Raw genomic sequence first — 27177 nt, 5'->3', positions numbered from 1 at the left:
AAGAGCACAGGCATCGTGGTTGACAGGTATTAAACTCAGAAAATAGCTCCTTAGTTTAGAGCTCAAATCTAATGTCAGCTTAACAATTTAATGATCAAAAAGGGCTACACTCATCTCCTAATTGCTGATTTTAGGGAAAAAAATATATAATTTTTATCCAGAATCCATAGACAATTTTGCCAAAAAGTAAACAAAGTCACTGCTAGTTTACTGAACGCAACCCTACAGATCCAAAAAACAACCAGTGATCTGTTACTCAGCTTCCATCTCGATCACATATTTATTGTTGCTTTCACTACTTCAGCCTAAAATAGAGCTGTAACCTGGCCAAGAATCCTTGAAGAGTCTGCAGTAGAAAGAAGTTTATCCCCAAAGCCAGAATTCGAGTTATGGCACACACAAGATACATCAGTACAAATCAAATAGAACTCCCTGATTGCAGGTGATGTTCTCAGACATAGCGCAATGGAGATGTCTACAAAACACCAGGGGAAAAGAAAGACAGAAGAACACAACAAGACAGATGCTACTCAGAAAAGCCTACACACAACTTTTCCCAGGCAGCACATTTTTGTGAAGGTTAAACAAAATCTGGTATCACAGCACACAGTGAGGGAGAGAAGAGAAAGCTGTAGACTGAGAAAGAATTCAGGGAGGACATTCTTTCCCTGGAGATAGCAGGGAAAAAAGAAAATTTCAGAAGGAGGCAAACAAGGTACCCAAAGTAGCTCTTGCCAGCTGATCATTTGCTTTTGCTCAACACCTGGAATACTGATGTTTGTTATTAATAGAACAGAAAGACTGATTGGCTTTTGTTCTGCAGGCAACACATCTAATTTATAGTGTCAGCAAAAATGCATATCTTGCTGGCAGACAACAGCTTTGGTTACAAAACAGCACCAGTTCTTGGGACACTTTAAAAACAAATAGTGATGTATTATCTCTTGGCCATGTTTTATAAAAACAACTAAGAACCAAATATCTTTTTCAAGGACACAAGCCATTGAATATACAACACGATTAAAAATAGAGTAATTTGAATATATGGAGAGGTGCAGCTTTTTAAAAGACTGGTAGCTACTCCTGTAAGATTTTAATCTCTATACAGCAAGAACATTTCACAAAATTAAAGATAATCGATTTTTTTAAGAATCCTGATCCTGTTGGCCTCATTTCAGTGTCTTGCTTACAGTTTTCTTCTGAAGGCAGCACACAGCTTCACAAATTGTACCTCAATGTCTACTCAGTAGGCTGATCTGCAAACCCAGCTCAGCAAGTCTGATTAAAAACAGATGAACTGTGCTTTCAGCTTTAATAAAACGTGTCTTAATAAATAAAATGAATTAGTTTAAAAATATTTTTATGATTTGACTCAATTTTATTGGAATACCAGTAATCAACAGCTTTAGGCAACAATGCTATTAGAAATTAACTGAGTGCAGATCACAACTTCCCCTGTCATTGCAACGTTATCTGGTATAGCAATTCTAAATTGCGAAATCATAATTCACAAACACTGAGAAAAAGGTATACAGATAGGAACTTGTGCTAAAACATCAGTGTAGCTGACCTGATGATCGAACACCAACTTTGGACCCCCATCAGCTGCAGTGTCTTCACTTAGTAGCATCCATGTATTTGTATCAATGTCGTAGCGATAGAAGTCACTTTTCAGAGATTTGCTGTTCCTCACAGAGGAATCCAGGTAGCGACCCAGCGTGTAGATCTGTCTTCGTTGAATATCAATGCACATCTTGTGACAAGATCTGGCACTGGGACCATTCTAATAAAAAAAATAACCACAAAAATGAAGTATACAGCACAGTTAACACTGCTCCAGATAGATCACTACCCATTCAGGACAAATAAATATCATCAGGAAGTAGAAATCCTTTGAATGCTCAGGAAAATTTGTGTCAGCCAAATACAGAATTAACATATATCAATATAACAGGACTTTCTGTAACTTCTTAGTGCATTAGAAAAACACCAGCAAAACAAAGCAATAACACTTCTAACATAATGCCTTTTTGTAAGATTCCTTAGGAAACAGATCGCTCCCTCCAGAACTGATGCACAGAGGCATGTGAAAGCTACTTGATCTTTAAAATAACAGAAGCTAATGTACATGAGAGCAAATTAAGATGTCACAGCCTATAAATAACTACATAGATAAAAGATTAAGACGTGCTCTATTACACGAGGCTCTGTTTTATTAATAGACTGTTTTCTAACAGATCATAACCAGACACTCCCACAAGCAACCATATCCTGTAATGGGTCTTCGAAGGCAACAAAAGCACTCCATCCTTCACAAAACAGATACTGTTGTTCCAGCTCCAACTACAGGAATGTTTCTTACAGTAAGCAAAACTGCCCTGAGTTACGGTCTTCAGAGAAAAGACACTGTCAAATTATCATGCACTTATCCATCCAAAGTGCTCAACTTCAAAACACAGAGTAATTTATTCAATGACATTTAGATAGTACTATGCAGTACTGGACAGTCTACCACTACTTCAGTCAAGCCGAGTTTTGAAAGCCTTCCTATTCTCATCTTGAAGCACACAAGTTCTGTTGCTGTACTCCAAAATACTAGAAATCAAGGTGGGGAAAGCCTTATTTGCAAGAAATCAGACAGAAGTAATTATGCTTACAGATAAATCCTGTATTTATTTCACCTTTCTTTGCGCTTTGGAAAGCGTTAAAATGAGAATGACAGAACAAAGCTGTGCAGCTAGCTTTGAGAAGAATCTCAAGAGTCTGCAAAGATAAGAAATAGAAATCAAATAGAAAATGTCCACAGTTTCAAAGGTCAGCACTGGGAATCTGAAAAGGCAACCTGGAAAGCAACAAGAGAAGTGGGAAAATTTCCACTGTCAACTAAAAACTGTAAGATGCACATAAACATGACCAAACTATGAAAGACAAAACGTAAAGAAAATCTATAGAAAAAGAAAGACTAACCAAATACTCAAAAGATGCATGATAAATCACCACTTATTACAAGTCTTACAGTTAAGGAAATCTAACCATGCCATACCAAATGACAAAATTTGCTCCACATGCTACTAAATACCACCTTACTTTAAAAAAAAAATCTAATTGTATCATTTCACTGAAAACAAAGCTAATTAAAGTATAGTGATGGAATATTCTTCACTAAGTTTGATAAAAAGAATTCTTCACTAAAAAAATAGTTGCTGCAAACTATTGTTCGAGTTAACTAAACAATACAAAGATGTGAACTAAATTGCTCATATATGCTCTGGTAAATATGAAGCATGCCAGCCATAATTACAAATTTGAGAATTAGCTACTGCATAGTGATTAAGAAAATTTTCTTTTCTCACAGAAATGAAACAATAGCGTGAAATCCTGAAACACAGCAGAAGTTCACTCATTGTCTTTGGTCACATGGAAGAAGGTGAAAGAAGGTAGCAACATACTTGATCTTGATCCCAGAAAAAACAGATTACCATATTCCAAAAAATCCTATTCAGAGCACACGAGGTAATTTCTTTGCATGAGAGATGTCAATTCGTATATTCACAAAACTTGTCTCTGATTCAAACGAAAGCAACCCCCTATAGAAGAAGTCCATCTCTTGTTACGGAAGACCCTGGAGGATGTTCCACTGTTCCTCTGCCAAAGAGCATGCTGTTGCCATGGCACAGCTACTACTAGATGGAATAGTAAGCCCCACATGTCTGAAATCAGTCCTTTCTGACCCCTTCCCATTTGTCATGTCACTGCAATTTTCTTTTTAAATGAACCCACTGATTTAAATACCTCACTCTCACAGCACTATCAGGTCTTTCTGGGCTACAGTAGATAATATCAGATTTGCTTAAATAATGTCTCAGGAACTTTCAAGAATAAATCTCCAAACTTAATAATTTCTTGACCTGCTTTGCACTGTAGAAGAGATGCATCTTCAAATGAAATTTGAGTACGGGCAGGAGGCTCAGGCCTCGTGCACTCAGCACGTGCAACACTAGTTTTAAGCCAGTGAAGTTAACAGCACAAGTATTACAGAAAACAAGTTTCAAGAAAAACAAGTTCAAGAAAAATGCATTGTTCATAAACATAAGAGCTGTGTATTAGTCATGTATGACTTTTCAAAGGCATAAAGTTTGACCATTTAATCTACAGATCGCAGGCAGAAAAACCTCACCTCAGGCTCACAGAATCACAGAATCGTAGGGGTTGGAAGGGACCTCCAGAGATCATGGAGTCCAACCCCCTGCCAAAGCAGGTTCCCTACAGCAGGTCGCACAGGTAGGCATCCAGGCAGGTCTTGAACATCTCCAGAGAAGGAGACTCCACCACCTCCCTGGGCAGCCTGTTCCAGTGCTCCGTCACCCTCACCGTAAAGAAGTTCTTGCGCACATTTGTGCAGAACTTCCTATGCTGCAGTTTCCGGCCGTTTCCCCTTGTCCTGTCTCCACTCACCACTGAAAAGAAGAATTTTATCACATATATAATAATTTATTTTATCACAAGAATTTTATCTTTGACTTGAACTTGTAGAACCTGCCATAGAATGGATTGTATCTTGTCACACAGAAAGTTTCCTCCAGTTCATCATCTTTTCACAAAGAAAACTGAAGTTATTCCTTTTTACCACCAAAGAAGTCACGTGGAACCAAGCGTGTATGCTGCAGGATTACTGATAGGAGTAAATAAGTCCATTACACATTGGTTTATATGAGGGCTATCCTTTTGCTTAAAAAAGCCCTTGTAGCATGAACATATGTCAGTGGGAGACACAAAGTCCATTTATAGAGACAGATATGGGCAGACACTGAAAAATGACTAAAACTTCATGGCATGTGTGGTTAAATGAATCAAGAGTCTGTGGGCAATTATAAATGTTAATGCAAAGTCTCCTTCACACAGCTACAATAGCAAGCCTATTGCTCAGACAAAGAACACACTACCCCAACTGGTCATGGAGAAACCAGCCACCAACTTCAAACAATTAAGAACTGATTCCAGGAGTATCAAAGGATTTGCCCTGTTATTAAGTAATAAGTGAAAAAAACTGACTGTAATAACCATGATTCTCTTCAACCTATAGTAAAAGACATCAAACAGAGAGCAGAACAACCCTTTTTTCTCCTCCTGCTTAAACGTAGACTAGCCCACAATCCATTAGTTAATGTCTATTTATATGTCTATCAATAAGGTGAGTGCATTGCACTAGAAATCTCTACAGTCTCATTAAAATCTGGACCATACCATCAAAAATAAACTGACAGCATACGAAGTATTAATTTCGGTACTTGCTAGTCCACATAACACACTAACCACCATTCCTAAAAATCTGGGGATAATAAAGAATTTCACCTGCACACTATAAACCTAAGAGAAGATTAAGCAAAGTCAAGTCTTATTGAGCAGAGTAGAAGACAAAGAAAATTCCAGCTAGCCTGCATTTACTGGGTCTTGTGGTAATAACAAGTGATTGTAGATCAATGCGGGACTTTTCATTAAGCAGTACTTCCTTTAGGTCTAGTTTCACTGAACTGTTATCTCCGAGGTTCCTAGCACACGTGATAGACGTTTTTGCAAATGAAGCTTCGTCAGTAGATGTTGCACTTAGTGACATGGCAATGAGTCGATGGTTGGACTAGATGGTCTTAAAGGTTTTCTTCCACCTTAATGATTCCACAATTCTATGAACCAATCAACTGAGTTAGCAGAGACATTACTCTCCAAACAAAGCACAGCCAGTTAAAATAGGCTCTGATAAGTCATATCAAGCAACAGTGCCCAAATGATCTGAATAAACACTGGCTTTGGGAACACTTTCCAGTTCTCACCATGAAGCTTCTGGCATGCACACTGCAGAAACCACACATGAAAGAAGCTTTTGACCAGGCTAAATTCTTATTCAGATGGCTAACAATGTGGTAAGCTGCTTCGGCCAGTTCCTCGGTTCATGCCAATGCTGCGGTGGCAACAATAAAGCATTAGCGTATCGCATTTCAGATCTACAGGACACCAAGCAATACTAAAGATTACTAAGCTTAAGCACTTGGGCACTTTGGCTTCTGTACAACTCAACCAGAGCCCCCACAGAGCTAAGACTAACCTGAATAAAGTGGCTCTCTACCACCCAGTACCAATGCACAATTAGCACAGCATAATAACAATCAAGACAGATCAAACACTGTGTGCCATGGCACCATTTTCAAGTGATGCAGAATACCAAGCTTCTGTTCCCTACTTTAACAATACAGTCCTCAAGCAGCTTAGTCTTGACTGCAACTGCTCCAGACTCTAGAATAGAAATAAACGACCCAAAGGATGTAGGGAAAAGAATAGAGTACATATAGCTAGGAGTACCTAAGACAAGGTTTTGATCTTAGAAGAAACCTAGAAACCAAGGCCAAACAGGATCTTTTAGTTTTGTCAGTGCCTCACAGAATTCAGTTGTGCAACGCCAAGCGAATACACAGTATACTTTATGAAAAGCCTTCTCAACATGCTAAGCCACTTTATAAAATCTAATTAGAGCTTTCTTCATTTAACTTGCAAATGCTGAAAGCAATTATCCCACTTAGGAGTAACTTACAAAACGTTTTCAAAAAGCAACACAACAGCATCGAGAGACAACACTGCCTCCCAAGAATAATTGATTTGTTCCTATACAGGAGAGAAAGGATTGGGACTCCTTAGGGTAGGGTCTGCTCTAATAACTATTTATGCCAGAATTGCCATGCATCATCTTAGCAACAGAATCCTGGCATGCTTTAAGGCACTAACATGATAGCTTTCTTTTTTGTTTTGCTTTCAAATAAGTGTCCTACGAACCTCCTTTAACGTGAACAGAACTCCATGAAGCTGGTTCAACTTCCCACCTCCAAAACAAGAAATTGGGGAGCTTGGCTTCTTTTGGTGATCATAACCTTTTGCAAATAAAGGGTTTTCAGTCGCAAGAAGTTCTGTTTTATTCAGACTGATCCAGATGAAAAACCTCAGGAGCAAGCCTGGCCCCTGTTCAAGAGTCAGGGAAATAAAAACAAAGAACAGCTGACTAATTCTCCCTTCTTGGTGCTTTAAAAGACTGGATGGAATGTGAACATTGTCTCCAGTATAAAGTTCAAAAATAAGCGTCATGAGGTAAATGCTCTTGTCCTAAAGCAAACTGGGACGAAGACATAAAAAGACACAAACAACCTACTTTGTTTCCCATTCTGAGAGCACGGTGTCATACAACAAATAGTCCCTCCTGCCTACACACCACTGCGGAGATTAATTGGTCTCATTTCCCAGTTTCAAATTGCATTTCAGCAGATTCAGAATATAATTTGTTTCCTCCTCCTTCACCAGCATTATCCCAAAACAAAGGATAAAGTTCTACACAATCTTGAAAATAAAAGGAAATGCATATGAATCTTGGCATTCACAGAATCACAATCAAATCTTTATGCTCTTTACGATCGTTAATACTGTATCAGTGCAAGTGTTCAGGTAATGCATACTCCGAAGACATTTAATCTAAGCAGCAGCTCATAAGGACGTGATTTGCTTTAGATAACTCCTAAATTCAGCAAGAGAAGCTACAGCAACACAGAATCTCCATCTCATATTAGTTGCTCACAGAAAGCATTTCATGTTTCTCATAACTGAAGAAGCCAGAAATCTATTAAAAGCATGTATCCAGTGCTTTTTATGGTAACATGTGGCATCAGTACTGCACATCAACCCCAAACATAAAGTGAGTGGAGGCTGCTGCCCTTTGTTATGAGCTTTTAATGCTCATACAATTACCAACTGACCACAAGAGCTGAATCACACAGTGTGCATATGCTACAGATGTGAGCCATCTGCAAGGGCTTTTAAAAGGTGCAAGAGCCTCTCGCATCCCAGCTACCTCACCCTATATGACGGCAAAAATCAGAGCTGTGTGTGTCATTTGATGTCCAGGACATGACATCGCTATCACTAGATGCCAAAATAACCTTTGAACTTCACAGAGGGTATATGCAACAAGGGATTGAACCAAGATTCTGAATGTTTTAAAGAATACAAGAGTAGCTCAAAAAAATAATATATATATGCATATTCTGCATACTCAACATACATACAATTCATGCAATTACTCTGCAAGTTTGCCTTAGGTAAAAGCTTAAAGCAGCATATGAAGCTACAGGTCAGCAGCCTTGCATTTTCGTTTAGCCTTAAGATACTCTTGTTCCTATTTAGGAAATATAATGCTATTATAACTTACTTTCACAGTTGCTATGCCAGCTATAAAGATACTCTGAGAGTGCATGAGTTAAATATCTTCTGCCAGTAAATATTTCAGGAAATCTATTAAGCAGATCAGAACCTGACTAAGAAGCACGACCCTTAAAACCCCCAAGGCCAGTGTTGGAAAGACATGCACCTACACCATTTGTCATGCAAGTAGAATGTCTTATGATAAACATTAGGCTTGGATATCAGAATGTTGCTGACAAGTATTTGCAAATACCAGGCTATTAACATATCTAGTTTCAGCTAAGACAAAGAATCTATCCTTCGGTCAGGCAGTTGACATAGTATTTGAGTTGTGCCTAATCTTCTTACGTGTAACCTCCTATAGCAATGCAACAAAATAGATTTAGTTGCAAAGTCCTTTCTGGGAATTTGACTATGACATGATGGAGCAGATTAAAGTCAGAGGCAGCTTTTAGTACACAGTTTTGATTCATCGATATTGCTCACTTCGGGTGAGAAAAAAAATTAAACAGGATTAAGCTTTTTTTCCTGAAGTGTGTACACATTTGGGATACTCAGTGTTGATACTACACACCCTCAAGCTTAATGTTCTCTAAAGAGACTTTCTTTGCTTGGAAGTAAAATTGAATGGTCCCACGTTCTATTTGTGAAAGATGGTTCAATGAACTTATAACTCAAATGCTTAAGCTCACATACATAACCTTACGATACAGTGGCCAGGATTTGATGACCCATGGGCAGGTCAACCCATTCGGTCCTACATAAGAAATTACTCAGATTGCCTGTTCCACCCTTCAGAGAGCAGTGCAGGTTCATTACTGCACAGATAAGAGGAGACGCAGTGCAGCACATGAATGCCGCTATGAAAATGAACAGATGCTTATATTCTCCTCCCATCAAATTATCTGTTAAAAATTAGCCTCCCAGAAGGCCTGCTTGCAGAAACAACTAATGTCAGGGTATTTTCATAACATAAATGAACTAGCTCATGACCTATTGGCTTTTGGTGAACTGCAATTAATGCAACTTGAAGAAATAAGTCCTTTAAACTGACTCAAAAATTTCCAAAGCACGAATATCCTCATTTTGAGAGCAGTGCACATAATCTTACCTACTGTGCAAAACAGCTTTAGATACTGATATGTGCATCACTGCACGTGCAAGAAGCCATATTCCCAGGCCTTATCTGAGCAGTGTGTTCTCACCTGGCTTGCTCTCAAATCTAGGTATAATCAAGGCCTTTCAGCACTGTGGAACATCATGTTACAATAAACCAGATCAAGAGAGTTCCTATGCAAGCAGCAGAACAATGAAAAGAGGGAAGAAAAAAAAAACACCACAGCTTCAAAAGCAGAAAGCACAGGTAATAGTTCTTACATTTATGTGAAGCAGGCTGCAAGAGCAAACATGAAGGTCTTGCTTAGGTATCAGTTTACAGTCAAAAATAGATCATCCAGTCTTCTTGATTCAGCTTACCAATCCTCTCACACAAAAGAACTTGGCAACAAAAGGGCATTAATATTGTGCTACTTCTAACAAAACAAACAAGTTACTCACAAAACTAGTGCTACTCACAGCAATGAGATTTGAATAGCAAGAACTGCAGCTTCGAAAATTTTAACAAGCAAACTTGGTTTGTTACCCATCATCTGCTCAGTTTTGCTTTCAGTAGTGCTGACAAAACGTAACAGACAATCTGTCACCAGCTCTGAGATATGGGCCCTCAGGACAATGTCCTTCGTGGGCTGAATTCAACTACCCCATGAACAATTGCAGGATGTTGAATGAGGTCATGTTCAAATGCACTGCTAAGTTCATGCTGTCCTCTGATTACCAATAACAATGGTTAGCAAAGAAGTCATCCAGCTAAGAGAAAGATTGTTCTGCAGATGCAAGTTATTTGGCTTAAAACAGACCAACAGGCCAGTAGGCTGAAGATAGTTAAACTTGTAATTTATGAGTTGTTTAACCAAAGATGTGAAACATGTCCAGTTTTGAAACCTTCATGAGGGCACAGCAGAGATAGAAATAATTTTTATTAACTGTTTTTGAAAAGATGTGATAAACTTAAAATTTCATACTGATCTAAGCAATTCAGGACAGCCACAAGCTCTCAGATGTTTCCTGGAAAGTGATGACAGCTTTAAGGAGAAGAAAAAGAATAGTTTGGACCTAGAGGTGTTACAACATTACAGAAGTGGCTGTGTAACTTTTCCCCTGAGGCTAACCCATGGCTTATGAGACTGTCTTCTCAGATACTAAGTAGAGTTCAACATAGGCTTCTTCTGTTAGCTTTCATAGCAACATGCCAAGAAAAATATATAATACACACACACATCTATATATAATAGAAATACTATGTTAAATAGCACCATGGAAATGGCCATATCTTCTTTGAAACTAAGTGACACATCAGAAAAGATGTAGCTTGTGAAATTTTTATTTATATCACTCGTCAGCTATTCTCAGAACATAATTTGATTATCCAGCTGCGTGAATTGCATCAATTACCACAAAGTGTAGCGCACAGTCTTTGCTGCATGACACTTTCAGGAGCAAGTCAGCTTCAATTTTGAATTTGCATGGGATGTCAGAGGGAAAAACAGAAGATATAACAAAGAATACAAAGGCAATGCAGTTCCTTAATCCTAGCATGAATAAAATCCCTTGGTCCCTCAGCACTTGCAAGTCTTCGAAAATTCATGGATTAATTCCCACTAAACATACTAAGCTCTTTCAGGGTCTGAAAGCTGAACATAGCAATGTGCTACATCCATTCAGTCAGGGTTTGTCCAGAAAGTTTAACTGTCTTCAGAGCCTGGTGGCAGAAATACACCCATTAATAGCAGCAAGATCCACAAAAACTTACCAGAATTTCAAACATGTAATTATCCAAACAAATTAAGGATGTGTCTATGTTACTAATGAAATACCCACTGCGGTAACACAGGGGAAGCATTTTAGGATTCCTGTATTTGCACAGCTTGAGGAGTGTTAATGTAACAGAAGCCTTTTACAGACTAGCTGAAACAGGAGACTACTCCCAAGGCAACGCTGATTCATGTGTGAAGCTACTTTGACCTTGCTGGCAAGAGAATAAACTTTCCTCCCACCTTCTACCCCTACCTTCTCTGTTCCTGCCATTCTCCCCACACAGTGAGGGGGGGAAGATGGGGTACTAAGGATTCCAGCCTGCTGTTGTGTTCCAGGTGCCTGTTTTTCTGTCAGTAAAACCTGGAAGTACATAGATCAGCTTTTTTTAAATACCAATATTCTTCACCTTATTAAATCCTTACTTGAAAGTTCCATAATACTTCAAGCAGTACAAAAAGGCATCATCTTCCCCAAGATCTATGCACAGTCACCCTAGCATGCCTCTGCACACTGCTTTAAGGGTAATTCACAAGGGAGTGAATGGTGCAACGCACTCCTAACAAAGTCAAAGTAAAATGAATCTGATAAGGGAATCAGGCCAGTATGTCCATGTCCATTGTAAGCTAGAGTCAATGCAGTGATTTTCAACAGAACATAAATGCCACAGATCAACTATTCATGATATATTACTTGAAGGTATAAAAGCAGTTCTTAACTTTGCAGGCTGCAGCCTTTGCAGCTGAAGGCTTTATGATGCTTAGCAAGTCCACGCATAATCTGAAGACTGGCACGTGCAAGCTCCAGGACTGCCAAAGTTTTGCAGCCTTCAGAATACCGTGCATAATGCATTCATTTAAGTACTCCTTTCTCTATGAGACTGGCTTCAATATCCAAAAGGGATCTCTACACATTGAAACATCTGGTGTTAGGAATAACTCAAGTTTGGCTGGTTTTCCTGCACTTTTTGCATGCTGGAAGCAAGAACTATGGGCACTTCACAATGGAACTGAATAACTTAAGACTCAGAGCTTTATAAAATAAAGATCGCATTTTCTATTTTAAAATCTCAGTTAAAAGAAATACACAAGAGTAAGAGGACAGAGCTCTTAAGCACACAAGCTAGTATAAATGAAAAAGTTACTTTTACAAGTGGAAAACATTTTCTAAAATTATAGGACACTCCGCAACAGGATATTTTTGTTTTAGGATGCCTACGTATCACTGAAGAAACTAGTCAAAATTATCTGAAATTCTTTAACATTTTGGAGAATAAATACTGTCTAGAACAGTTTAAAACCATTACACTTCAGAAAGGGGAAATAAAACAGTAGCATGTAATATTCAGGACCTGCCCAGAATGCATTACATTGTGTTCACTTCAGAATGTGCCGCCTTTGTCCCTACTCTTGTAGGCATTTACACTATTTAAGAAGTTGGCTCAGAGCTACATCTTTAGGATCCAAGTTTCTGCTGCAGGCTTTTGGGGACAGCTGCTTTCTCCCTATGAGCTTTTGTGGTACCAGGAATTTCTTACAACTGAGCAACTTTTAACAACTAGAACTACTCAGACATGGCAGATTCAGTGTATTAGATCTCAATTCCATAAACATTACTGCATTCAAAATGAAACAAAAATCTCCAAATTACTGATAGCATCTTCCAAATCATATCATCATCTGCAGGAAGCGGTCAATATTTGAGACATTTTCAGTTCCTACTCTTAAAAATAGCACAGAGCAGAAGTTTTACACCAATAAGGTTATATATTTGAAAATCACCCCACCTCACAAAACAAAAAAATCATGTAAGTGTCACAAACACAAACAAATATAATGCTTCTGTTGCAATGACATTGGAAGTTTTGGGAAAATGCATCCATACAATACAGAAAAATTAACTGGAAATACAATAGCAGGTGACGTTCAGGTTGGCTCTCAGTACCACGGGATTTTTCTACATTTGTCAGCCTTCATTTTATGGAGCCTGGAAAAGTATTTAATGCTAGCAGTAAATTGTCACCTTACCATATGCCAATTTTCTAGACCATTTTGAACCTACTACCAGTAGACACTTGTTGACCTACACTCTCCTTTATTGTCAGAGAGAATTTATCCTCTTAACCAATTAACCCATGGGAAGACCTTGTCTGCTACTGAAGAGTTTTTGTCAAGAAACACTTAGAAGTTTGAGAAATAGCATCACCTAAACCTAATCCATCTACACAATTTCCATGTCCTTCACAGAGCTGACGCGTGAGCATAAAGCCACAGTGATGATGAATCAACACAAACGCACAACAGAAGCTACCACTTTGCACAGTAAAATACTGTTTCCAAGAAGATCTTGCATCTCTTCTGATGTCTACAGGAGGTACCAAAATAGTGCAAAAGAATACTACGGACATACAAAATATAGTGCTTCCCAGTTCTCAACTATTGAATCTTTCCCTGAATCATTGCATCTGCCCCTGAGTGCCGCAAGGCGAGCCATAGGGGTAGACGACTGGTGTGGATGAGCCAGGAACTACTGTTGAGACTCAGAGAGAAAAAGTGAGTCTATGTCCTCTGGAAGAAGGACTTGGGGAGATTACAGAGAAGTAGCTAAGGTATGCAGGGAGGAATTTAGGAAGGCAAAAGCTCAACTTGAACTCAGATTGGCCTCTACAATAGAAGACAATAAAAAAATCCTTTTATAAATATATCAATGGCAAAAGAAGAACCAAGGATAATTTTCATCCCATACTTGATGCAGCAGGGAACGTGTCCACTGAGAACAAGGAGAAGGCTGAGGTCCTCAATGCGTTCTTTACATCTGCCTTTAGTAGCCAGACCAGTTACCCTCTGGGCATTCGATGCCTTGATCTGGAAGTCTGGGATGCTACTCAGGATACGCCCCCAGCGATTCAGATGGAGACAGTCAGAGAGCTCCTCCTCCATCTGGACTGTCACAAGTCCATGGGACTGGATAGGCTACACCCTCAAGTGCTGAGGGAGCTGGCAGGAGTGAATGCCGAGCTGCTCTTGGCCATCTATCAGCACTTGTGGTTAACTGGAGAGGTACCAGAGGATTGTAGGCTTGCTGATGTGACTCCCATCTTCAAGAAGGGCCAAAAGGAGGATCCGGGGAACTATAGGCCTGTCAGCCTGGCCTCGGTACAAGGGAAAATAATGGAGCAAATCATCTTGGGTGAGAGCACACAGCACATGCATGGTGTCCAGGGGATCAGGCCCAGCCAGCATGGGTTCATGAAAGGCAGGTCGTTCTTGACCAATGTCATCTCCTTCTGTTACTGGGTGACCAGTCTGGTAGATGAGGGAAGGTCTGTTGATGTAGTCTTCCTAGACTTCAGCAAAGCCTTTGACACGGTCCCTCACAGGCTTCTTCTGGGGAAACTGGCTGCCCGTGGTCTGGACAGATATACACTTCTTTGGGTAAGAAACTGGCTAGATGGCCGTGCCCAGTGGGTTGTGGTGAATGGAGTTAAGTCTGGCTGGCGACCTGTTACAAGTGGTGTGTCCCCCAGGGGTCAGTACTGGGGCCCATCTTGTTTAATATCTTTACTGATGAAGGCTGCAAGTTGTACCAGAGGAGGTTTAGGTTGGACATGAGGAAAAACTTTTTCCCCCAGACAGTGGTCAGGCACTGGAATGGCTGCCCAGGGAGGTGGTGGAGTCACCGTCCCTGGCAGTGCTCAGGAGGCGTCCGGATGAGGAGCTGCAAGATATGGTTTAGTAGCTCATGGTAGCAGTGGTAATGAGAAGACGGTTGGACTAGATGATCTTATAGGTCGTTCCCAACCTTGTGATTCTGATTCAGAGCCTAAACATACCTCAGCATTTTGATCCTGTAAGTCCACAGAATTATCAACCTACTGCAAATGAAGTCCTTCCTCTGGCTGCCTATTCACCTCAACTGTCCTGTACTTCATTTCACTAAGTTACCCCAGGAGAAAGTTACTGCTTAGAAACTACAAATATTAGATACCAAAACATTCACATTAAGTTCATCTATTAATTGACGCTGGCCTAGTATCAAAATGCTCAAGAAATGACAAGGTTTGATATTTTAAAACTATTCCCAAATCCTAAAAAGGTCCACTAATCTACCACTGCTAATACACCCGAGACAATATTTGTTAGAACATTCCACTTGATTCAGGTTACAACTTCTTAAAGACTCTTAGACTTCACACGCTATGGCCATGCCTTGTGCCAACCATTTGGAGAGCTGTTGAATACTCAAGCACTGCACAGAGCAGACAGAAGTTGTGGGTCCATTTGAGAGGTCATGGCACAATTCCTTCGTAAGGACACGATCATGAATGAGGATCATTTCACAAGGACTGAAGGAACCTTCCTGCCTCCACACAGTGAAAGAATGGTTGGGAAGTTCCAATTTCAGTCTGCCCACCAGCTGCTAGGGTACATATTCTGGAAACTCAACACAACACTGCACTTTAGTTCACGATACCTTTTTCTTTCTTCTAAAGAACATGGGCCACCAGTTACTTCGCTACCACTGCAAGCATTTCTTCCTGAGATAAGGAGGACTGTGGAAAATTAGCATTGGTAGTTGAACTGTTAAGAACACAAGTGCAACTTAAGGTGACAAAGAGACCTTTCTCCAACTCACTGGCAAACTTAGAAAAACAGAAACAACGCCATTTACTGAAAAGGTCACCGCAAATTCTTTGTACCGCAGTGCCAAGTGGATGAAGATAATCTGGCATTGCATCAGAAGTTCTCAGTACCTTTACTCTGAAACAGTTGCTCTGTGTTACCCTTAAGATGATGTTGGATAATATGCAACCATCTTCTCCTTTTATCCAAGCTGAAATATTCAGTGGCTAATTCAACCAGCGTCACAAATTAAGTGGGATAAAATAGCTAAAAGCAGAACAAGCACAATATAACACAAAAACAAGACAAAGTTCAATTGGACTCTAGAACATTTTCAAAAATTCCATGTCAACAGACAGTTCCTTTCAGCAAGTTGTTTGTGAATAGTTGATGGTCCTATTAGAGAAACATCTGGAGTCTTTGTTTTTTAATTTACTTCTCTGTTTGAGATTGACCTTTTCATTTCTAAATCAGGTTTCATCCAGAACTCCAACAGAAAAACAACAACAACAACAAAAAAAACCACTGCTGGCAAGTGCTGGCAGCCCATTCAATGTACTGCTTTAAGTCATCAAAATCCTGAACTATGCCTCTGTAGGTTGTCTTCTGACATCCACGTCAGACTGTAACTAAACATAAAGCCATTCTGGAACTCCATTTCTAAATACTTCTCCACTCATATTAAGTATGTGTCTTTTTCAAAGTTCCCCATGCATTCAATTGAACCTTCATCTTTTCTTGATTTCCTGACCTTGCTTCTTCTCAGCCAACAATCCCTCCAACTTCCACTTGAATTTCCTGACCTGCCATTGCAATCTAATTTTACTTCCTCCAAAATCTGTCTCCTCCACAGCTGTTCTTTTCTATATTCTTTTATTCCCAGCCCAACATTACCCTGCTAGAGTCAGGCACGAGGAACTCAGAAAGCATACGCTGTTTCTGGCACTGTTTCATGCCTTGCATCCCAGCCAGGCCTCCCAAGCTCTACAGAAGCTCAACTGGATAAGAAAGAATCCCAGAAAAAAAAAAAAAAAAAAAAAGAAAAACCACCACAGAAACTGAACTGCTTAAGGAAACACCAGAACTACCCACACTAGTTCGTGCAGGAAGAAAACAGTCACCCTTCTTGACAGGAAGGCCTTATTACATTGCATCCTGAGTTAGACAAAATAACACACACTGGGTAGCTACAAAACAAGAAAAAAAGTGAAACAGACAGCAGTTAAAATTATTGTTTGCTTTCACTATTACTGGCTCTTTATTTTCTGGACCGAAGGAAAAGATGGTCTAGCTTTATCTTTTGGATAGAAGTTGATAAAAGAGTTAAATCCCAATTTCCTCATTACATCACACATATCCCACTTAATTTTGGGTGAACAGTATGAACTCTTTTTTTTTTTTTCAGCTACACAAGCTGACCCTACAGCACTGAAAGACCAAATCCAGTTTCAACGCTGTATTGCTAAACACGTGAGAAGCCACGAGAAGTACAGAGCTGCAAGCAGTGATGAGGAAAAAAGCTCACAAAGATACAAAACATAAGGACAATTTTTAACCTTTATACAGCACTGTTAAGATAGGTACTAGAATACCACACTCAGTTTCATTATTGCTCATTTTTTAAATAACATTAAAAACTCTGTACATGAAGCACAGATGCAAAGGGAAAGAGCCTTACTGTGAGATTTTCCACTAAGTCTATTTGTCCTACTTGATTGCAACCTCTATACACCTTTGCCAGGAAAAAATAGCAATACTCTTAAGTTCATAAATTAAGCTAGTGACAAGAACCCAGAAAAATTCAAATGAGAAAAAAAATACATCTGTGACTTTTGTAAATACTTGGGGAAATCAGTTCCTGAATTTAGGTATCAGAAAACGCTGAAATCTCAGTCTTTTCAATCCTTCAAGACAACGCTGCATGAATTTACTTCAGTTATGCTCTGACAAACAAGTAATGAACTCTGAACACAATAACCACAGGAAATTTTTAATATATACCGTGAAATGTCATGGGAATTACATGAGTCAAAGGTTGGAACTCTCTTTTTGTTATCACCTATAGCCCAATCTACATTCATTTCAGAGGTATCATACATCAAAAAGCAAGCAAAACAGGCCAAGGAAAATGACTTGAATGCCATGAAAACTCCTCGGATTGCATGACCTCTAGCAGTTACTCTCTGTTCTATATATTTTCACCTCTTGGTTGTCCATTTCTACTCACATTTTTGACAGAAGCTAAAAAAAAATTTTACTGAGCCTCAACACCAGCATCAGGTCTGAAATGTTTGTTTGGCAGCCTTGTTCCATCTTATCACATTATTGAACTTATGTCTTACTCACTGAACTGATTTTTGGCTGATCAGTCTACTCCTGGGAAATAAACCTTTCTCCCAGTAACAGCTAACACTTGAATTTCACATCCATTTCATATTTTCCAGTCCTATTTCAAAAGTCTTCTGAACTTGAAAGTCTGATTTTTTTTTTTGTTCATAATTTTGGCACACTATTCATGTATAGAAGCACTTTAGAAATACGGCATTTTTCTCTACAATAATTCATATAGTATTAACAGTATGAATGTACTACTTGCCTCTTTCTCAGTATCTCTGGATATACAAGTCCACTGGTTCTCCTTCACACTGTATGCCCAGAAGTCAGCCAGGTCTTGAGTTCCATCCCAGCCACCAAACAAGTAAACAGTTTCTAATAAAATAAAGGAAGAACACATTAATTTTGTTTAAAAAAAAAAAAAAAAAAAAAAAAGAATGCTTTTAAACACATAAATACCTACAAAACACCTGTGATAAACAGACTGTAGGTCTAGCCTATACAGGTCCCTCTGGACAGCATCCCTTCCTTCTATTTTGTCAACTGCACCACTCAGCAGGATGTCATCTGCAAACTTGCTGAGGTGCACTCGGTCTGGGTCACTGATGAAGATGTTGAAGAGCATCAGTCCCAAGACTGACCTCTAGAGAATAGCGCTCACAACTAGCCTTCACCTGGCACTACAACCATCAGGAATACACTTTATCCACTGAATTGTCCAGCCTTCAACTCCAATTCTCTCCAATTTAGAGACAGATGCAGGACTATGTCAAAGGCCTTGCACAAGTCCAGGCAGACATGATCAGCTTCCCTTCCTTTGTCCACCAGTGCCATCAATCATTATTAATCTTTTTGAGTGAACTCTGTTCGCCCCCTGCTTGATGCAAAAACTTACAGTCTACAAACATTTGAGACAGCAGCCGAAAACCTCTTTTATTTAGTTGATCTCTTATAAAGGACGACTTGCTTCAGTTATGAAATCCTCTTCAAGGAAAATGGCTCGCATAATATAATTTATCCTATGTCATGGTTTTGTGATTTTTGATTTTCGGTATTCCACATCATAACATCATGTGGGGCACTGGGAGTTTAACTGTTAATGCTCAAGTTCTGGGTACCTGCTAGAAGAAGAACTGCATTCCCCAAGGAAATCTGCGGTCACAGAGAGGAGATTCAACTCCTGGCAAGGTCACCTGATGGGCTCTTCTTTGTCCACTCTTTGTCAGTTCTCCCCCTTCTCCCTGCAGCTCATCTCACCTCAGCATTGTGGTGAGGCCTATCCATCTTTCAGATAGGCTCTCTCATTATATTTGATTAGCTTTAATTCAATATAACAGAATTATATTGTATTATAGTGTGTTATCTTGCATTCCAATACTATATTTAGTAAATTAGTTTGTTTCTCCTCAGATCGTTGCCGCTGTTTTTAATTATTTTGGGGTCCCCTGTTCCCTTTTTCTGGAGGCACGGATTTCGCAAAATCCCTCTGCCCCACCAGTCACAGAACGGGGCCAAACCAGCCCGTAAACCACTGACAATCCTATGTCACAAAAACATGTCAGAAGAGCAGTAACAGTTTAAGTCAGCATTCCAGCCTCATCCTTACAGCATGTTACCTTAAATTCACAACCACTCCAAGCACAGCGAGTTCAAAAGCTTATCAGACTTGCTGACGAAACCAAATGAAGCCTCCAACATGGGAAGCATATAAGAAATAAGTCTCTGTTATGACACCAACAGATGATTAAGTCACTTCCATTACAGTGACACCGCTATCTGGTCTTGAATTCTAAAAATATTTCATCTTCAGACCACACTAATACAACACAAAACCAAGTCCAAGAAGAACAAGCCACGGAAGAATCACAGAGCTTTATAAACTTCTTTAAAATCCACAAGCCAGATCTATTATGAAGGTAACGGCCAATTTTTAATCCAACACCAATTAAAGAGCAGAGCTAAAAGTGTGATTATAAAATGGGAATAGGCCCTGACCCTTACCTACCATCAGGATAGTGGTCATCACCATGGAAAGGTTACCCTGGTTCATTAACTTTAATTACCCTTCCTCCTGGACTCAGGGCTCCCAGTGTTCCCTGCTAAGAGCAGGTCTCTTTGTGCGCATAAATTCTCACAGCTCACAAAACCCACATTACCACAACAGCTTCATTGATAGCTGAGAAAAATAAAAGATTTGGCACTGGCTAAGTATCCTACTGGGGCCTTGCCAAAATGTCATGCCTGCCTGTAAAGACTTTGTTGTCTCAGATGAAATTTAATAGCAAATCTGAATGAATTCGATGAAAACTCAGATTTTAAAATTCGCCTAAATCCAGCTCACAGAACTAAGTGGTGTATAAGGACCAAAAAGGGGTACAATCGGTGTGAACTGTGAGCATTCCCAGATTCCTTGAGCACAGCAATAACATGAGCATACATGAACTGTATACCAAATTTCTTCTTTATCTGGATATAAAACTGTAGCCCAGATGAAAGATTCTATCACTACCTAGACCCAGAATGACCATCATTTTTAATCTTACTACAGAAGTAGCAAAAACATTCCTTAATATGTAAATTCATCTGCAACTGGTAATGTCAGGAAAATCGTTTTTCAACAGTTCTGAACTTCACAACTGTTCTCCCAAATGATAAGAAAAAAATAGTTGGGAGTGCAGAGGGGGGAGGGGTAACATTTGTTTTTTCAAAACAGAAGTTGAACTACTCTCACTTTCACAACTGGTATCACAACCTCCAGTCTATTTTTCAGTTCGGATCTCATGGGAAGGGTTACTTTTTCAAGGAAAGCACTCATTAACACAGACCCAGAGGTACAACTTCAGCATCCCTTGGTATTGCCACAACATCTAAGCAATGCATCCGTATATGACCAAAGAGGAGATCAGACACAGGGAACAGACTACAAGGTTTCAGGCAGCTGGAGCGAAGCTTGAAGAGAAAACAGCAGTCTCACATTGGTATAATTATTTCTACTTCAGTAACATTAGGGAAATCAAGATGCAGGCAGGAAGAACATTGTTCTCTGGCAGAGGAAGGAATTCCTTCCTTGCATCATAGCTGCATGTCACACAGCAATATCAATATTGCTTTATTAAATCAGAATTCTGTTCTGTTTTAGGGACTGACTGGAAGAACTTTTCAAATCAACCTGCAAGACAACAAGAAAAACATGAAAGCAGTTACATCTACCCTTGACTTTGACAACTAAAAAAAGCTTTTACTAGTTACATTTTGGACATCAAATGCGCCCTCCAGCATCTTATCCTTTTCTCCTTCACATTTACTGTTGAACAAAAATTCAATACTTCTAAATATGTTCTATGAATATTTCTAAACTGCTTGTTCATTCAAAAGTGTTTTCATAATGTCTAAATTATTTTCTTTTTTTGCTCTCCAAAAGACTAGAAGGTGCCAGAACACTCCTCAAAGTATCGAGAACATACACTGAAAAAATTAACATATGTCCAGACAACACCTCTGCAAGTTCCTTGTTCTCAGAAGAGTACATACATTATCCCTTTCCAGTCCCTGTTAAATCCCCAAAACCCTGCAGGAGCTTAAGTCTAGGCTTGGATAAGCTCACAAAGTCAGCTTTTCAAGTTCCTCTTAACTCTGTCTTCACTGCATGATGAAATCTTTGATGGGATTCTGGCACAGCAAGTTTTCCTATCAGGATGTAAAATGGAAGATTGTTGAGGGCAGGCTGATAAATTAAGCTTGGCCTACTGCAGAATCCCTGTTTTATCATGGCAATGAACACACTCCAACTTAACTAACCAGTGAAATATTTTTGCATGTAAGACTACTAGAAATCTGCCACAGTCTTCTTTCTAACCCCTCACAGCAGAGCAAATTTCAGTAACAAAGCAGGTTTTGTAGAGCTTTAAACAACTATAAGGACTGATTCTTCACAATATCTGGATCATCTCTCATAGGTTTTGTGCCTTTTTTTCCCCTGTGTAGCTAATCAGAACTGCTCTTGCTGCAATGTGTCCGCTGCTCTTCATCCTATCCCCCGAAATGAACGCCTATTTTCTCCACATCCCCTGCAGCAACCATATCATTCTTGAGCTATCTGCAAGCTGCATCGTGTTCTTTGTAAAGGAACACACTGAGCTCAAATACACAGACAGATGTTGAATTTTCTTGTCCACCATTCAGTTTCTGAATCACTTCAGTGCAGATGGTGGCTGGCTACAATTTTTTCAGGCTGTAGCTAGTCTGGATAGGCATACAATGCACACAAAGTCATCTTCTCAAATGTGAAAGCACCACGAAGTTGAGTAACCTCCAGGATGCAGCAGCTGTTTGTATTTCAAAGCTTAGAAGCCATCTGTGTTTTGTTTCAGAGATCTCTTCATCTTGTACACAAGTCCTGTCTTTAAATAAAATATCTTATGGATAGCAATGTTTTCCTCAGGCAAAACAGCATCCTTCCCCATGTTTGCTGTTCTCGCTTCATCTTTCTCATAGCTCCGTGTTTCTTTTGAGATGGTTCCATCATCTCCACATATACTATGGCATACTGTGCCCACTGTTTTGAATCGCCCACTGTTCCAACCTACAGATCTCTTTTCACTTATCTAACAGAATGAAATAATTCCTTCTCACAAAAGGAAAGGCAAAATTACATACACCCAAAATAACAAATTAATTTTGCTTCAGAGACTGAACAGAGGTAGCAGAAACACTGATAAAGATCATTTCACTAATATTTTCCTTTATAATACATTTCAGTTGCCATAGTTAGGAGAAACAGACAAAGCTGACACAACTGAGACAAAACATAAGGTGGCTTTATCTAAATGAAATAATGATGAATCTTGAAAACAATTAGGATATATTACCAAGGAGGAGTTTAATTCAAATAACTTCAATACTAGTTCATTTTCTTTTCAAATCCTAAAAAACCCTCCATCATTCTGTTACCAAAATAAGTTACATGGTTCTAGAGGCCATAAAACTGTACCTCCTCTGTAAAGGCAGACAAAAAAACTCCACCTTACCCAGGGAATTACAAGCCAGACATCTGAAACACAGGACTCCCCTAAACCGTAGATTAGAAGTTTCAAACCTGAATGTGGCACACTGCTTAGCCGTTCTCACTTTCTTCCAGAGTTGCTGTTTCAAAACATGTCATAACTGAACTACAGAAAGTCCTGAGGGGTCATAATTAAAGCTGTGTTAATCAAGAAAGGAGTGCTGAACAGATGCCTACCTGCTCTCTTCGGAACTGCACTGGGCAATCACTCTATCAGCACTTAATGCATCTGGGAAGCAATATTATTATATACAAGCCTGCACTTCAATGCTTGAAAATTTCACCAGGGCCTACATAAATCATACAAGGTTTTCATGGCTGATGTTCAGCTCACTTTAGAAAGAATGCCCTTGTGCAGCTTTGGGGTTACTTGCACTTTAGGTGTTCTGGGAATGCTTCTGTTTGTATTTTTAATCTAAGCCCCCAGTTCTGACTAGCCTAACACTTCTCCTTCCTCAGAACAGGGAGCAGAAAACTCTCTAGCCTCTCTGTACATACAGAGACCTACATAAGACAAGTACCTTACACAAGAAGCAGAAACATAATCCTTCTGTTTTCATTTAAAGTCTAGAGTCTTAACACGTGCAACAGCAGTTTCCAACTATAACTAGGAGTGCCTCATATTTCTCTATAAGCATACCAAGAACAATTTCCTATTTCTGCCACCCAGATGATTTCCATCTGAGCACTAATACAAATAGAAGTCTGGAATAACTGTTAGAGTTATTACCAAATTTTTCATGTAGAAGGCAAGCTCTACACCCCAAAATGCCTGCATCCTCATTTCAATTTGCTATATTAGTTCTTCAAAGCACAAAGAACACTCTACTTATTCCAAGACATCTGCAGTAAGTATTAAATGCGTAAACATCAGACAGAAGTGAGCTACACCACTACAAGTTACCGTATGCCAATAGAGATGCCATAATTGCTCTTTTTGTTACCTTCAGCCTATTCTAATTGGAAGATAAAACATGCTAGAAGTCAGCCTGCACCAAGTCTGACTATACCCCACCTGAAACTAAGAGTAGAAATTCAGTAGAAACTGAGAGATTCAGCAGACTGAATCACTATCAGTAACTCAAGATCTAGCTCAGCTGCTTACCACCTCATCTCCTCTATCCTGACATTAACACATATATGCATCTGGCAGGCTCTACGTTATACAAAACTTAGTAAAAACAAATGTATATTATTGTAATCAGTAGCAACTGGTTAATATTTCCCTGAGGTTAAATCAAAAAAGCAGAACCAGCTGCAGCTATATTCATAGCTACAGCAGACCTGGGCATGAGTGATTAAAGTTTGCTTCCAAAACTTGCTACTTTTATGTAATAAAATTCTCATGATTCATGTAAGCCTGGTCTTGGTTTTGGGGTTTTTTTTTGTAAGGAATGGATGACATCTGCAAATGTGCTGCTGCTCCTTTTTCTCTTAATACTTGATTTGCTTATGGCTGGCCAGGGAGACCAATTCCAGCCTGTAAAACACATTCTGACCTAACTGGCCAAACTCCCACAGTCTCGCTAAATGCTACCTATGTTCAAAAGAAAACTCAAGCAGTCAGCAGCAGCTGGTTTTAAGAATACAAACAGCACCAAGAACTTCCCCTGGCTTGTTTGTAAGCTAAATTACATGGCAAAGCTTTTAATCTCAAAAACATACAAGCTTTTACAAGCCTCAGTGGGCCTGGAAGCAAAAGTAAGGGCAACTTCCCAAACTTCCTAAATGCTCCACAGTAAAACTTTCTGAAGGAGCATATTCTGCCACCACTGGAGAGCTGCATCAAGAAGGGACTAACATGACTTAGGAACCCACTTCTCACACCTTGAGACTCTTTCTCCGTAGATGCTCTCCAACCAGTTTTAAGCAATTGGGGAGAAAAAAAAAAAGAGGAAAAAAATATCTGTGCTTTATACTGCTTTGTTGATACAGATGATAAGTGAAATGCAGAGATGATATGCTTAACAAGACTTAAGAACCAACAGAAATGGAAACGAAGACTCATGCTACCATCATTCTATTGCTTTCAGCAGGTCTAAAGGACTGTCACTGCCAGACTGCTCGGCAATTTCTTCAGCATGCTTGTGAAACAGACACTGCTACTTACTCACTAAGACCACTAGGGAGCGTTCACAGCCTCTTTTGTAGAGCTGACACCAGCTATCCTCCAGCAGCATTTCATTCTAATGAATCTTCCACCAAAAAAAGTTTGCTTTCATATACAAAATAACTCGAGTGCTTTCTCCGTAGCAAAAAACTACGTACTGAGTAACAGCCAAAGACTGCGGTGACTTCTGCATTTTTGCTTGTTCACTATGACTTAGCAAATTACTCTTGAAGGTACTATCCTGTCACATGCTTCAATCCCTCTCAATACGACCACAAGATAGACAGCTACTGCAGTTTTTTTTTGCCAACTCCCTCATTGCCACCCTGTATTCCTCTCTGCTACTGACAACCCTGATCTTGTTTCTTCTTTCCTAAGAAAAGCTCCATTACTCATACAAATTATTTGTTTAGCAAAGATGCAGGCAGGGAAGCTTAAGTGAACAGTCACTTCAGTCAGGAATGACGCACTACAGAAATCTGATTAAATAGAAGACACAGCTACAGAAAATTATAGAGTACAGAGTTCATCAGAACTGTTACCTATAACTTCCTTTCTTCTCTTTATGGGCTCTGCAAAACAGAGGTTGAACCATTTTTTAAACTGCTATTGAAAGCGTTTTCATAAAAAGCATCAAGTACATTATATTTAAATGGAACTTCCTCCACAAAAATAGCAGAAGTCAGAAGCCACTCTAACCAAAATATGAGGAATATTCCAGCACATCAGATTTATTCCTCAAGTGCTATTCCAAAGCAGATGATATATAGGAGAGATAAGAGAAATAATCATCCCTAATTTCTCTTGTATAAGCATCTGCTCAAAAGGGGGAAGAAAGACAGAAATTATTTAAACCACTTGTTCTTGGCTTCTTAGTGAAGTAGTGAGGAGTTAAAGGCCCAACGGGGTATTAGCAGGGAAGCAGCAAGTGGGGAAAGCAATTGGAATATGCTCCAGGCAAAGAAAGTAGATTATTTAATGCAATTATTCAAAAGTACAATTTTTCTCCAAAAATTAAAATTAAGGCATTCTCAAAAGAATACATTCGCAATACTTGTGTGAAAAATCTCATTAGGTAACTAAATTCTTTGAGAAAAGAAATCAGTAACTACTCACCTGTTTGAACATCTATAACCATCTGATGGCCTCCTCTCATCCCTGGTCGGCTGTCTTCCCCATCACCTTTAAAAAAAAAAAAAAAAAAGAGGAGTGAAAGAATGCCATCTGTTATAAGACCTTAAACAGAAAGGATAGAACTTCGTGTATAGTTCAAGTGCTATACAAAAGCAGCGTGACTTAACTCATCATTTTTGAACTTTAACACTTTCTTCAGTTAGTATTCTTCCACACATTGTAAAATTCAAAATAAAACTGTACAATTATCTGCTGACTGCTCCAATAAATAACTAAAGTGAATACAGTACTCTACTGCAATTCTAGGAGCCTTCCAAAGGATCCACAGAGTTCCTGAAGCATGCAGGTCCTCACAAATGAGGCCTGAGCTACCTTTGAAACTTTCCAGTAGTGGGAACACTGAAAATCTTTTGCTCTCCCTTTATCTCCCACCCAATGCTGCCTAAAGGCAGACAAGTGAGAACAGATACTCAGACAACACAGTGCTGTACCCAAGGGAGTGAAGCAAAGGGCTAATGGTGTGGATAGAACAGTTAGCTTTGCACCAATTATTTGTTCTCACATAAAGGAATTCCAACTGTCCAATTAAAGTAGTTTTCCAAGCCACTTCAGATTTCTTAATTTTTCAGGACAGGGAAGCAATATTAGAAAGATAATCCAGATTCTACTGGAAGATATGTCTGTTTACATTCATACATAACCCTTCCCCAAGAAGTTTAGGGATCGGGCTCCATACTTGGTGACCGGCGCTTTGAATCCTGCAGTTGCTGCACAGTCATTTTTGTCCTTTGTAGTCAATACTTGGGGGT

The 27177-nt window shown here is 39.3% G+C and overlaps 1 protein-coding gene across 1 annotated transcript in view; it reads right to left on the bottom strand.

The window, feature by feature from the left end:
- MKLN1 (muskelin 1) overlaps positions 1–27177 on the bottom strand; it is a gene marked incomplete at its 5' end in the record, with an annotated part of 100368 nt that overhangs the window by 29867 nt on the left and 43324 nt on the right. Inside the window, 3 exons of the mRNA XM_079540440.1 lie at positions 1571–1783; positions 18325–18437; positions 26351–26416. Coding sequence (XP_079396566.1) covers positions 1571–1783; positions 18325–18437; positions 26351–26416 — 392 coding nt within the window. The remainder of the gene's footprint in view (positions 1–1570; positions 1784–18324; positions 18438–26350; positions 26417–27177) is intronic.

This window comes from Tetrao urogallus (assembly GCF_951394365.1).
Source record: "Tetrao urogallus genome assembly, chromosome: 1".
NCBI lineage: Eukaryota > Metazoa > Chordata > Aves > Galliformes > Phasianidae > Tetrao > Tetrao urogallus.
This window is presented reverse-complemented; position numbering and strand designations above follow the sequence as displayed.